The sequence below is a fragment of the Giraffa tippelskirchi genome, chromosome 4 (assembly GCF_054371585.1).
Source record: "Giraffa tippelskirchi isolate mGirTip1 chromosome 4, T2T-mGirTip1v1.2.pri, whole genome shotgun sequence".
Lineage (NCBI taxonomy): Eukaryota > Metazoa > Chordata > Mammalia > Artiodactyla > Giraffidae > Giraffa > Giraffa tippelskirchi.
In genome coordinates, this window is record NC_137278.1 from 126,162,284 (window position 1) to 126,177,396 (window position 15,113).

A 15,113-nucleotide genomic window follows, 5' to 3' on the forward strand; every position below is an offset into this window, starting at 1 on the left:
GTAAGGGGGCTGATTGAGGGGGCTTCCCCGGCATCCAGTTTGGGGATTGGCTGTATGGGAAAAGTATTTATCAGGAATTGGGGGAGGGGATGGTTTGAGAGAACAAATTAAGTTTGACCCACAGACTTTGAGGTGCCTGCGGAACATCTGCATAGAAACATGAAAGCAGAAATATGAAAGTGAAAGTTGCTCAGGTGTGTCCGACTCTGTGACTCATGAACTGTAGCCCACAGGGCTCCTCTGTCCATGGGATTTTCCAGGCAAGAATACTGGAGTGGGTTGCCATTTTCATTTTCAAGGGATCTTCCCAACCAGGTACTGAAACTGGGTCTCCTGCATTGCAGGCACACTCTTTACCATCTGAGCCACCCGGAAAGGGTAGAAACATACTATGTAATAAAGCCACACCTAGGCTGAGCTCTCAGGTCAGCATATGAGGCAGGAAGCACACACACTTTCATACAGGGAGGCAGGCCCCTCAGGATAGACGTGCCAGCTCCCAGAAGGTGACAGACCCCACCCCTGGCATCCCCCAGGGTGCCAGCGCATGACTGTTTCTTAGGCTAAGAAGCTGATGATGTTGCTGGTTTGTGCTTAGGGGCTGTGTTGTATGGAAATTATACACACCAAAGACAAAGGGTGCTAGAAGAAGCTCTCAAAAGAGACTCACAGGAACGGAGAGCTTCAGGGGAGACACAAGACCGGGGTTGAAATTCTAAGTTAAATCCGTACATGATGTATTCTGTGACTTTTGCATCTGGGACATGTTTTTTCTCAATACCCTTTCCCAACAGGTAGGAGGTCAAGACAAAGATGAACTCACATCACAAAACTTGATTTTGGAAAGGGAAAAAAAAAAAAAAGACCATAAAAAGGACCTCAAAAAGATTTTTTAAAAAAATTTTAGTCACACCCCACAGCATGTAGGACCTTAGTTTACTGACCAGAGACTGAACCTGTGCCCCTGTAACGGAAGGCAGAGTCTTAACCACTGAACCACACGGGAAGCCCCAGAAAAGATAATTTTAAAACAGTTGCAGCAGATCCAATACAGCTAAGTAGTTTAATATATGAATTGTTACCTCTCCTATTTACTCCAACTCCACCAGAAATCTGGAAATAAATTCAGAAGCATAATGGCCTAACACTAAGTTATTCAAATTCACTTTTTTCACCCAAAAATCACAAAATTTTAAATCTGTTCATCAATTAATTCTCTACTGAAAATAACTAAAATTTTCATCAAGTTCAATTTTGAGGTGTTTATCACATAATTTAGCAATTAGTATGGTATTAAAGTGTTTTAAGGACTTCCCTGGTGGCTCAGACAGTAAAATCGTCTGCCTACAATGTGGGAATCCTGGGTTCGATCCCTGGGTCGGGAAGATCCCCCTGGAGAAGGAAATGGCAACCCACTCCAGTACTCTTGCCTGGAAAATCCCATGGATGGACAGAGGAGCCTGGTAGGCTACAGTCCATGGGGTGGCAAAGAGTCGGACACAACTGAGCAACTTCACTTTACTTTAAAAAGTGTTTTAAGTAGCTTTCTTTTAAGAAATTCTCTTCTGGTTACAGTCTGGTTGGATTTATTTTTGCAAAGTATAAAGAGAATGATGTGGAGTTAATGTCTGAACTCTCTTCCAGTTCTAACATGGTGAAATCTTTAAGTCCAACTTCCCAACCTCTGCCTTAAGGGTTAGAAGGATATGCCCGCCCAGTGAAGCTTGAGTCCTACAGAGAGATCCTATGACGCCAGAATGTGACTCAACTATCACAAGGAGAAACCACCCTTGTTTTGTCCTTCCACTGCTCATCCTCCAGAGAAAACACACCAGGAAGAACATGATTCTTTAACAATGTGTTTACGTTGTAAGCTTATTCAACAGCCTTGAAGATGTCCCCAACTACTGTCAAAATTCTTACATAGGCATTATAAGAAGTTTATAAATGATCACTCTAAATTGTTCATCCACCAAATGCTTACTGGGAACAAACCTGCAGAGCACCAGCAATGTGCAGTTTCCTAACAATCTTGAGTGTGCAGTTTGGCAGGCCCTCAGCAGAGGTTGAGCACATTCATCCCCAAGCACTGAGCAGGTTTATTAAGACAGAACTGCTCTCCTGCACTCAGCTCAGAGGCAGAAGATTGGAAAGTGGCTAAAATGCAAGGTCTGGAATTAGATTTGGATTCATTAAACCCTAGCTCCACTATTTCCCAACAGCCACAGGCCTTGCACAAATCACTTAACCCACCTGGGCCTTAACTCCCCCATCTGTAAAATGGAACTATAAATAGGATATCATGAGGATTAAGGAGTGCATTTGAAGTGTTCAGTATTGGCGCCTGGTATATAGTAAGGAACTGGTACCTATTGGCTATTATCACTGTTGCTGCATTCTTCTCTTTATTTACACTCTTTTTGCCTTCTTATAGAGGAATAATCGACACAGACACTACATTCTCCTTCAAGCTGCATCGCCCTCCCCCAAGTCAGTGGAAGCAGCTGGATTATGCATAGATCATATATCCCCATGTTCCTTTTCTGAGGAATGTGAAGTCTTCACTCTGATTCACAGTACAGTGATTCATGGTTCTCTTCTCTCTCACCACTCGCCCCCCACCACGCTCCACAGAAAACACGAAAACACAATTAAACAAAAAAACAGCAGGGCTGAAACAAAGTCAAGCTGGACTTGACTTAGCAGCCTCTCCTAAGTCAAGACCTGGATAATTTCCACCCAGAAGCATGAGTCTCATTTCTGACCTTAACGGCAGACCTAGAAATTTAGGCAGTGGGTCTGAAGCAAACACATTCTGTGATCCAACTTGGTAGCAGCTGTCTTGGTGTTCCACAGCGGATGTGACAAGCGGGCGTGTTGTTGGAGGCTGGCAATTCGTTCTCCTCTAAAGGGAGAACCAGTGAGCCCACAGCAAAGCATCGCTCAAAAAACACACACCACATCAATTCATTCATGCTACGCTGAAAATAATTACGACTCACACATCCATCTACTCACCAGCCCTTTAATTAACTCTTTAGGATAAAACAAATCACTGATTAAAAACTGTACTCACAGATCACTCACTCAGGTTACCCCTTCACCAGGTCAGTGTCACCTACAAAAGAAGTCTGTTTCCACTCTCTCTGGTTCCTGTTCAGGAAGTAAGCATGCAATCATCAACTTATTACATCAGTGCCCAACCATTTCCACAGTGAGAAGGGCTCTGACATCTTCCTCTCCCTGACTGCCTCTGGCCATTACTCATTGTGCAGTTCTGGATCTATTTCCAAACCTCAGAAGGTTTAAAGATGTACTACAGGTGGCAACCATGCCCGACACAGGTTTTACTTCAGACACTAGACACTTGTACTTACTATCATCACTTCCTCCTATAAAAGAGAAGGGTATTTCCTGGGGCTACAGGGATAAAAAAGATACATTCACTAGATACTAAATTTCCAGAGAGGCCAGACTATCTGTTTCATCACCCATACATTGCTGAAGCTAAAGCACCAGCTATCCTCCTGAGGTCGTAAGTGGCTAAACTAAGGTGGGATGTCTGGGGAACACAGGAAGAAGAAAAGGATTCCAGAGAAACGTCAGAGATCCGGTGGCATGGCTGACAGACGAGATGGGAGGAAGGCAGGTACTCTAGACAGCTAGCAGTTCTGATCAATGGACCAACAGCATAAGGAAAAAAAAGTTATTTATCTCACACATGGAGAAAAACAGCTACTACTGAGTATACACAACCACTGTTTTTACAAATTCTCTTTCTGAAGACTCACAGTCACTCCCCAAAGTGGGGATTATTATCACCTTTTGTACATGGGCAACTGGAGGCTTGGAAAGGTTAGAGCCTGCCCCAGCAGTCACCCAGTTGGGAAGTGTGAAGAGCCAGCTACGATCCGTCTTCTGCTTCCAGAGCCACAGCTGTTCGGCACTGGACCCCAGTGGCTGAAGACGGCATTTTAGGACACTTAAAATTAGAACTGACAAAAATTTGATTCAGACATAATTAATAAAAACCAGTTACTGTATAGAAAGCAGACTGCCTATATTCTTAAATAGATAATAGGCTTTAACTATCTAGGGCATGAAAAAAAAAAAGTAAGATTCTAATTATGTACACTCTTTCTTTTAAAATAAAGGGATGTAATGTGCAGTGAGTTTTAAGATGTACCATTTCTGAGTTTTACCCAGATGAAGTTTAAAAATGTGAATGAGACCCTGACTTGTCAGCTTAGAGACAATTACAGAATTCATCAGTTACATTACATTTTCACCAAGGGTGGGGTGGGGGGAATGTAGGTTAATCCACCTGGCTGTAAAAATAGACTTGTGCACTGTTAAAATAGTACACTGCCTCATTATTATTCCAGTCTCAAAGGCTTAAACAAGCTCAGCAAGCAAGATGTCTATTTTCCCTGCTCTCTCAACAGGGTATCAATTTTGAACACAGAAAGTGACCATTTGGTAAACAAGAACTTGATCTCACTGAGTCTTAGCCCCTACCCAGGGGGAAACTTCTTATCTCTGAAAGGTTAATCAACTCCTCACACACACCTCCATTTCTCATTATAATGTTTTTAGGGGAGCTAATTTACCAAATAAGTCCACAAAAAGGTTCTTTTTAAATCCTGTATTAGAACCTTACTGTATGGCACAGGGAACTCTACTCAATGCTCTCTGGTGACCTAAATGGGGAGGAAATCCAAAAGAGAAGGGACATAGGCAAACATATAGTCAATTCACTTTGCTGTATAGCAGAAACTAACACAACACTGTAAAGCAACTATATTCCCATTGAAAAATAAATAAGTGAATCCTATACTAGATGACTTGGAGAAGGAAATGGCAACCCACCCCAGTATTCTTGCCTGGAGAATCCCAAGGACAGAGGAGCCTGGTGGGCTGCTGTCTATGGGGTTGCAGAGAGTTGGACACGACTGAAGCGACTTAGCATGCATGCATGCATGCATACTAGACGATTTATTGTCAAGGCAAAGGTGACATCAAGAAATTAAGCATCAGTGTTCCTTGAGGTTTCCCTCAGCATCACATACTTTCTGAGTGTAAAGAAAATACGTTTTATAGCTACATTCAAATGAGTACCACAAAACAGGAGTTAAAATCATTTAATGGGATGCTTTCTGCACAGGAAAAATTGCTTCTGCCTGGCCTTCATTATAGCAGTCTTATGGCAGTCTTCAGGACAGATCAAAATTATATCAGCCCCATATGAGTAAAGGTCTTTGCTGTAGAACTCGTGATCACTGTTCACTGAAGTTCTAGCTTTCCTCAATTTGATTTCCCCTCCAGTCCTTACCAGATTTCATTTGCCCTATATAAGCTAGTTTAGAATAATCACTATATATAAGTCTAACTCAGTTTTAATATATGGTCTATATAAAAACCAGGTGTCTCCATGCTAACAATGTAGTAGTTTAACATGGTCAACAGAATTTTAAACAAAATAAGAAACCCCCTTCACGAACAGTCCCCCTACTTTAACAGGAAAGATGGGTGTGGAAATGAACAGCAGCAGATACAGCAGAGATAAAGTCTGTCGCTGACTTACACATCTGCTTTGCCACTTTCCATCTCAGTAGTTAAGCTAAAAAGAGCTGAGTTTTGGAAAGTTCCGTGTGCTTTTGCCAAATTGCTTAAATGGGTTCACAATGAGCCATCCCTCCCTCAAAGATTACTAATCCTGTTGTTTACACGAAGATTATCACAGTTGTGACAAGAGAAACCCAGCTTTCACACTTCTTTCAAACCTGAAATGTCTTCCTTCAACTACAACACTATGGACCACACACCCCCCTGATTACCAAGGCATCAGAAGAAGATTTTCATCTTCGTTTGCAGTTAACAGTGTATTAGTCAGCAGCCATCCCTCAACAAACTTCTAACGTTAGGTAACCAGAGATTGTTTATCATCAATATTTTCTTTCAAATGGAGTTTCTAGTTACTTTCATTACGAACTGCTATGGAACTTTTAAGAAAGTGCAGAAAAGGAGAATTCTTTTGTGGGGAGGGGAGTGCGGACTGGATGCTAGAGATAAGTATTACTCCACTAAATGTACTTAATCCGAAAAAAATTAAATCATTTTGTTAAACTGATTAACAGATGCGAGCACGATCCTACCTCCTGAACTTTTAAGCCGGCACTCAACGACTAAGATCGAGCAAGAGAGCAGTTAGCGCAAAGAACACCTTCAGGCAACCTCGCCCGAACAAATGCCAGGCGGAGGAGGTGCAGTTCTAAATGGCAGTTCAGTCAAGGGGAGAGCCAAGTGTTCAACCTGGACGATCAAACATCCCTAAGAGACCAAAGCGATCCCCGAGGCAGGTGAGGCTTCCTCTCTCCGGAGGGACCGGCGCGCAGGCTGAGGCCTCCCTCCGCGTTCGAGCACTATATGGCTCGTCTCCGCTGCTCACTCTGAAAAGCTATTTTCGCCCACAGCCAAAATCAGCAACAGCAAATTACATAGCAAACAATGGAGAAGGCGCCTGCTCCTCACGACTAGAAACTCTGTACAGGCAGCGCGCGCAAGACTGACTTTTCACTGGGGCAGAGCCCGGAGGAGCGGCCGCGGGAAACGGGAAGCGGGGTCGGCCGCCAGCCCGCGCTCCGGCCGCGCACAGCCCCGAGCCCGAAAGCCCCGACGGCTAGGGAGGCGCGGCGGCCGCACCTGAGCTTACAAAGCCGGGGGGCCGAACTCCGGGGACACGACGACGCGGGCGGCGGGATCCCCTCGCGTCTGGCCCCGCGTGGCGAGCGCTCCCTGGCGGAGAGGGCGGCGGAGCGCCGGTCGTCGAGGAGACCCTGGGGCGCCGGGACCGACGAGCGGTGGCGGGCCTGGGCTTGGCGCTGCTCCCACCCCAGAGGGGAACCTGAGGTCTCGGAACCGAGGGCCGAGCTCCCACGCCCCACTTCCCATCCCTGTCAGCCCGAAAGGTGCAGGGAAGTCCGGGCTCCAAGCCGCGGGGAAGGGAGAGAGGGAGCCAGCGAAACGCGCAGGGCGAAGTCGTTCCCGCGGGAGCCCAAGCCCACCCAGCCTCACCCCTCGGAGGGCCCCCCCACCGCCACACCGACAGCGACCCTCACCTTTCTCTTGCAGTGGTGCTGCCGGCCCGGGTCGGAGTAGGTCCGGTCCACGGTAAGCGCCGTGTCGCTGCCCGGCATCTCGGCGCTGGCGCCGGGAACTTTCCCGGGGTCCAGTGCCGCCGCGCCGCGAGCTGCCGGCGTGCTCCGGCTCGGGCTCGCCCGGGAGAGCCTCGGCCAGGAGGCGGTGCGGGGTCCCGCAGCTGCTGCCAACACCGGCGCGGCCGCCCTGCGCCGCCGCCGCCGCCGCCGCCGCCGCCGCCGCGGAGTGGGGAGGACGGGGGGAGGCGGGGCAGGGACGCGAGAGTCTCCGCCCCACTCCCGTCTCCGCCCCGCCCCCTGCGCGCCCCGCCCCCTGCGCGCCCCGCCCCCTGCGCGCCCCGCCCTCCCGAGACCCTCTCCAGGTGCCTCGGCTCTGCCTCCCTCGCTTGCTTAAACTTGATTCCACCTCCTTCCACACTGCCCTCTTTTCACTCACGAGTGGCGTGACTTACCTTATAAAAGATTGATTTTGGTCAAGATGTTGAGGCATGCCTTTAATGCTTCCTTTCACGTTACTCTTACTCAACATGCACTTATGGGGCATCGTGCTAGGCCCTGGGGTAGGGATCAGAGTTATTTTTTTTGTTTCTGAGGTTTCTTTCTTTTTAAGAGCTCACGTTTTTCTTCTTCTGATTCCACTGAGCCAAGACTACAGTTCCCCTTAAACAACCATCTGTAGTGTTATGTATTTTCTTTGTGTGCAAGTCTGGCTCACCTTTATGTAGGAAACTAGTTAAAAATCAAGATACATCTTTTCATTTTAGTATTCCCTATTTCGAGTAAAGAGTTCCTCCCCACAAGAAATATGGAGTCTAGAGGAGACAGTGAAAACACCTCATCTGGTTATAGACGGTGTACCAGTGGGAGAATGAGTTGAAATACTGAAAGTGCAGCTGCTCCAGAGAAGAGTTAGAGTTAGATCTCACCAGCCCAGAAGGAGGAGGATTGTGATCCTCTCCTTCAAAGGGCTGAGGGGGAAGGGAAGTGCAGGCAGAAGAAAAATCCTGAGCATAAAAACAAAAGTGCATGCTAAGTCACGTCCAACTGTGAGCAACCCCTAATAGCTGTGAGATGCACTGATTAAAGATGAGTAAGGGACACTGGCTAGAAGGCTACTGCAAAAATTGAGAACAACTTCAATGTCCTTCAGAAGGAGATTAAATAAATCACAATACAGGCAGCCAGTGGAGTGTTAGGTACCTGTAATAGAATGGCAGCTCTCAATGTATAGCTACAGAAATATCTCTAACATATCTGGTTAGTGAAAAAGGAATGTGCAGAATAACATATATATAGTATTCCGCCATTTACATAAAAACTACATATATATATATGGTTAAATATGCATAGCATATTTGGGAGAGAATTAATATGAAACTAGAGAAACAGACAAGAAACTGATGGCAGGAGACGGGAACTAGGTAGCTAGAAGGAATGGATGAAGGTTTATTTCTCACCGTATATGCTTTTTGAACTTGAATGCTTGAGTTGTGTGCATATATTGACTATTTAAAAAGTGAAATAAAACATATCTTTTATTGGAGGGGGGTTTGGGGGAGAATGGATACATACACATGTATGGCTGAGTCCCTTCACTGTTTACCTGAAACTATCATAACATTGTTAATTGGCCTTACCCCAATATAAAATAAAAAGTTCTAAAAACGACAAGGATTTCTAAATATATATATATATATATATATTTTTTTTTTTTTTCCAAGCTGGTTTTAGAAAAGGCAGAGGAACCAGAGATCAAATTGCCAATATCCGCTGGATCATCGAAAAAGCAAGAGAGTTTCAGAAAAACATCTATTTCTGCTTTATTGACTATGCCAAAGCCTTTGACTGTGTGGATCACAATAAACTGTGGAAAATTCTGAAAGAGATGGGAATACCAGACCATCTGACCTGTCTCTTGAGAAACCCGTATGCAGGTCAGGAAGCAACAGTTAGAACTGGACATGGAACAACAGACTGGTTCCAAATAGGAAAAGGAGTACGTCAAGGCTGTATATTGTCACCCTGCTTATTTAACTTATATGCAGAGTACATCATGAGAAACGCTGGGCTGGAAGAAACACAAGCTGGAATCAAGATTGCCAGGAGAAATGTCAATAACCTCAGATATGCAGATGACACCACCCTTATGGCAGAAAGTGAAGAAGAACTAAAGAGCTTCTTGATGAAAGTGAAAGAGGAGAGTGAAGAAGTTGGCTTCAAGCTCAACGTTCAGAAAACTAAGATCATGGCGTCTGGTCCCATCACTTCATGGGAAATAGATGGGGAAACAGTGGAAACAGTGTCAGACTTTATTTTTTGGGGCTCCAGAATCACTGCTGATGGTGACTGCAGCCATGAAATTAAAAGACGCTTAACTCCTTGGAAGGAAGGTTATGGCCAACCTAGATAGCATATTTAAAAGCAGAGACATTACTTTGCCAACAAAAGTATGTCTAGTCAAGGCTATGGTTTTTCCAGTGGTCATGTATGGTTGTGAGAGTTGGATTGTGAAGAAAGCTGAGCACCGCAGAATTGATGCTTTTGAACTGTGGTGTTGGAGAAGACTCTTCAGAGTCCCTTGGACTACAAGGAGATCCAATCAATCCATCCTAAAAGAGATCAATCCTGGGTGTTCATTGGAAGGACTGATGTTGAAGCTGAAACTCCAATACTTTGGCCACCTCATGCGAAGGGTTGACTCATTGGAAAAGACCCTAATGCTGGGTAGGATTGGGGGTGGGAGGAGAAGGGGACGACAGAGGATGAGATGCATGGATGGCATCACTGACTCGATGGACATGGGTTTGGCTAGACTCCGGGAGTTGGTGATGGACAGAGAGGCCTGGCGTGCTGCAGTTCATAGGGTGGCAACGAGTCGGACACGACTGAGCGACTGAAATGAACTGATATATATTTTTTTTAATGAAGAGGACAAATTTATCAAAACTAACTTAAGAAGAAATGGGAAACCCCATAGAGTCTTAAAATCGTTCAAAAATTAAATCAGCATTTTAAAATACTCCCCATATACGAAACAAATACACCAGGCCCAGAGAGTTTTTCAGGTGAGTTATTCGAAAGCAGAGAAGAGAGATCTCAAATGTGAGTGTACGTTATCTTAGCTAGTGTGGCCACAGAAGGCCTCCATGATAAGGTAAGAGAAGAGATCTTACCTTAGAAGGGATCTAGGAAGAGATCTAGAAGGAAAGGGAGCTAGCCACGTAGATGTCTGAAGACTGTTGATGGAAGGAACAGCAAGTATTAATATAAAGTCCCCAAAGCAGGAACATCTGGGAGTGTTCAGGAAGAGCAAGGAGCCAGTGCCTGGAACAACAGTAGATGAAATCAGAAACATTTCAAAGGACCAGGTCATATAGGGTAATTTAGACCGTTTTAAGAACTTTGAGTTTAATTCTGAGAAAGATGGGAATATCTGAAATTTTCTAAGCAAATGTTCTGCCTTTTCACTTGGAAGGAAAAAAAAAGAAACAGATCCCTACCTCAAGGCATACACAAAAATTAGTATCAGATAGATTAAAGACCTAAAGGAGAAAATACAATTTTTAAAACTGCCGAAAGAAAGTGGAAGAATATCATTCTGATCTCAAGTCATAAAAAGTAGTTCACAAAAAAACATAAACCACAAAGATTCAACTACACTGTTTTAAATTTTCTGCTCATGAAAAAAATAATAAAGTGACAAGATAAGCCACAAACAATATGAGCTAAAAATAATCAATATAGATGAGTTTCATCAACGATACTGAGAAACAAAAAAAGCAAACAACACAGAACTGCCTGTTGTGAGATTCTATTCAAGTAAAGTTGAAATAGGAAGAATACATGGCATTTTTAGGAGAACAAAGATATATAGCTAAGCTATTAAGAAAAGTTAAGAGCATGATATACACAAATTTCAGGAAAGTATTTACCTCTAGTGTGGAGATAAAGAAGGATTCAAGAGGAAAGGGAAACAAGATTATAAATAATGCCATATTTACTGAATGGCTATTGGTATACTAGATATGTTTTCATGCCTACACATATACACAATATTTCATAATAATTTAAAATTCTAAAGATAACAAAGACTCAAAAGACAGATGTGATGATGGCATCCTTAATCCTGGATTTAAGTCACCAGTGGAGTATCTACGCATATACACAAATGTAACGAGCGCCGAAGAATTGATGCTTTTGAACTGTGGTGTTGGAGAAGACTCTTGAGAGTCCCTTGGACTGCAAGGAGATCCAACCAGTCCATCCTAAAGGAGATCAGTCCTGAGTGTTCATTGGAAGGATGTTGAAGCTGAAACTCCAATACTTTGGCCACCTGATGCAAAGAGCTGACTCATTTGAAAAGACCCTGTTGCTGGGAAAGATTGAGGGCAGGAGGAGAAGGGGACAACAGAGGATGAGATGGTTGGATGGCATCACTGACTCAATGGACATGAATTTGGGTGAACTCCAGGAGTTGGTGATGGACAGGGAGGCCTGGCGTGCTGCGGTTCATGAGGTCGCAAAGAGCCAGACAGGACTGAGTGACTGAACTGAACTGAATAACACTTTACAAGTATAAACTTGATATAAAGGCAAGACAGTCTGTTATTATTGTCTTTATGTCAATGTAATCTTATAAAGATCCATTCTGAAATCTGTAAGAGTCTGTCTCTAGGTTTTCTCCCTCATTTGCCTGATGCCTCATTTTTTCAGGTACCTAGGACTGTGGAAATTATATTGATCAGGTGTATGCATGTACATGTGTGTGTAACTGTATCTGTGTGTAACTTTAGAGAGGCCAGACCTAAGTAAGGTCTCTGACAAGCCAAGGTTGGGCTTTGGGTGGTGTGACAGCAGGCAACTATTTTTCATTTCTATTACCATCTTGGTGTTGCTTATGTGGAAATTATATTGATCAGGTGTATGCATGTACATGTGTGTGTAACTGTATCTGTGTGTAACTTTAGAGAGGCCAGACCTAAGTAAGGTCTCTGACAAGCCAAGGTTGGGCTTTGGGTGGTGTGACAGCAGGCAACTATTTTTCATTTCTATTACCATCTTGGTGTTGCTTAGAAGAACTCCATTCTGGAAAGAAACGCTGATCCTCCACAAAAAGAATGAATTAAAACTATCTTAGGCTCACTTCAATTTCAATTAACAGAGGATGTTCTTTTTTAGATCACTTTGATTTATTTCATAAGCCAGTTGCCCAAAAGCTGCTCTACTGGGCACTCATACAAAATAATGTTTTTAAAAGCCCAAATTAAATAGCACAAGAGCAAGCTCCCCAGAAAAAGAAAACAAGCCATGTGGATCACCATTGGCTCTCTTATTTGGAATTAGGACCCGTGGGGAAAATAGACCATGTGCCTTCTTTTGCAGTCAATGCCTAAGGTTTTTCAGACTCAGGGAGGAAGAGAGAGAGACAGAGAGAGAGAGGGAACACACATTTTTTCTTCAATGTAAGAATTATCTGTGCCTCTGATAACAGCCTCCAAAAGCCTCTCTCTGCAAAAGGTAATTAAATTTTTAAAAAAAAATCACACCTTTAAAGTAGCAAATGCGATCAGAACAATACGGAAGATAAAGGTACAAAATCTAGGGTGTAAACTAAGAATTTACTTCCAAAGTGTAAGGCACAATAACGCAGCATGTTCTCAGCAGGAAAGAAGCAAACCGGATCATTCGAGCCGTAATAGTGTAAAATAGTGAGAAAAGTCTTCATAAAAGAGATAGGATTGTACTTGATTCTCATAGTACATATTTGTTGTTTCTGCCTGCCCCAGCATCCAGCCTCTTATTCTCAAAATATTAATAGCACCTGGATTTTTCTTTTGGGATCCATCCCACCCCAACCCTCAATTCAAGTAATTTAGGTGAGACTGACCACGCTGGACCTCTGGCACCAGGAAGAGGCATGTGATCCAGATTTGGCCAATCAGAGTTGCTTCATCGTGCGCTGAAAGAGGCTCATGACCCAGTCAGAGCCAATCAGAGTCTCCCCTGACACTTCCGCTGTAACTGCTGGGAAAGAACTGAGCCCATCAAGTTGGCACCAGGTTCAGCTGGTAGTATAAGCCTGCTGCCGTGGTGGGCATTCCTGCTATATGTGGTAGACAGACAAAGACAACTTCCTCCCAGAGGGAAACAGCCATGAAAGGAGATGAGTCTTTCATCATTGAATTGTTGGAGCAGTGAATCCAGTTTTTTCCACTGTCTATTGCCACATAACAGTTCACCCTAAGATATATTGGCTTACAACAACTACCATTCATTTGCTTATGAGTCTGCATTTTGAGAAAGTCTGCGGAGTTTGGCTTTTCTCTGCTCCTTGTGATACTGGGTGGAGCTGGAGTATCCAAGATGGCTTCACTCACCTGTCAGCAGCAAGAGGAATGGGGGTGGCTGGAATATCTGGGGCTTGCCAGGCCTCTATCTCAATTTGTATATGTTTATATATTTAAACAAAATATTTTTATATTTCATAGTCTCCCTTCTTCCAGGGCTCCCCTCTCTCTATTGGGATAGCTGGACTTATTTACATGGTAAGTGGTTTTCAAGAGGTCAAAAATAAATGATGCCAAACCTCTTAAGGGCTAGGCTGGAGTTGGCAGAGTGGCACTTCTGTCACATTCTATTGGTTAGAATGAGTCAAAAGTCCAGACCAGGCTCAAGGGGAGGAGAAGTAGCATCCACTCTTGACTGGAGTAGTATATGCATGCAGGGATGGGAGAATTGTTGGATGCCATCATGGCAGACGATCCACCACATCAAATGTGGCTAGATCCTCCCTTCCTTTCTGGTTATATGAGGCAAGGCATTTCTCTTTTTACTTAAACTAGTTTTTAAAACCCTAATACAACATTTAATGCTGGGTCTGGGTAGACAGAAGATGGTGAGAAGGGTGGCATTTTAAGAGAAAGCAGGAACTAAGGACAACACAAATAGAGGAAGAGTGAGCAGAGAATTCTAGTGGGGACACGGTTTTTATCAGGCCACTAGTCGAGCCTTCCTTGGCCAGTCCATGCCAGATGACCTCCTAGACTCCTGAACTAATCATAGTCTACACCTCTTGTTTGAACACAAAAGTTATCTTATCATGTTATTTAAATATTTTGTGTGGTGTTTTGTATGTGCCTGCCCCCAACTAGATTATAGGTTACCTGAAGGAAAAGATGATGCCTTCTAGGCAAGTGTGTGCAGTCCTGGTTCCTAACACAGTATCACATATTCAATGCATACTTGCTGAGTGAATGGATAGATTCAACATTTATCAAATGCCTAGTTATTTTCCCAGCACTGGGGTTTTAAAAATGAGTAAGAGGTAGCTTTTGCCCTCCAGGGGTTGGAACGAACAATATTATAAGGATGAAAATGTGCTGAACAATGAGTGTTACTAATTTTCATATACTAAGTAGTTACTGAAATTTGTGAACTCTGTGATTGCTTATTGAGCATCTTTGATGTGATGGGCTCTGTTCCTGGTGCTGAGGATATAAAAATGAATAAGAGGGACGTCCCTGGTGGTCCAGTGGTTAAGCATCTGTCTGTCAATTCAGGGGACACAAGTTCAATCCTTGGTCCAGGAACTAAGAACACATATGCCAGGTGGCAAATAAGGTCGTGCACCACAACTACTAAGGCCGTGCACATAGAACCTGTGCTCCATGATAAGAGAAGCCACTGCAATGAGAAGCCTGCACACCATAACTAGAAAGTAGCCCCCACTTGCTGCGACTAGAGAAAGCCTATGTGCAGCAAGAAAGACCCAGCATAGCCAAAAATAAATAAATAAAATTTTATTTTTTAATTAAAAAAAACAGGAAGACATGGTCCAATCCTGAAAAGCTATCCCATTTAGACAGGGAGACAGACTGCCAAAAAAAAAAAGGTTACTATGAATGCAAAGATAGTTATATCCTTAGTACAGTGGTGGGGCAAAGGGAAAAAGTCATC

The 15,113-nt window shown here is 43.8% G+C and overlaps 1 protein-coding gene across 4 annotated transcripts in view; it reads right to left on the bottom strand.

Moving 5' to 3' along the window:
* TMCC3 (transmembrane and coiled-coil domain family 3) overlaps nucleotides 1-15,113 on the bottom strand; it is a 167,598-nt gene that overhangs the window by 57,601 nt on the left and 94,884 nt on the right. For 2 of the 4 annotated variants that reach the window (XM_081592169.1, XM_081592168.1), the window contains exon 1: nucleotides 7,119-7,385. The exons of the other annotated variants lie outside the window; for them this stretch is intronic. Coding sequence is in view for 1 of the 2 variants with exons in the window: in XM_081592168.1 (XP_081448294.1) it covers nucleotides 7,119-7,196 (78 nt within the window). In the remaining variant the exon portion in view is untranslated. Of the gene's footprint in view, nucleotides 1-7,118; nucleotides 7,386-15,113 lie in introns of those variants that run through there. 4 annotated transcript variants of the gene reach the window in all.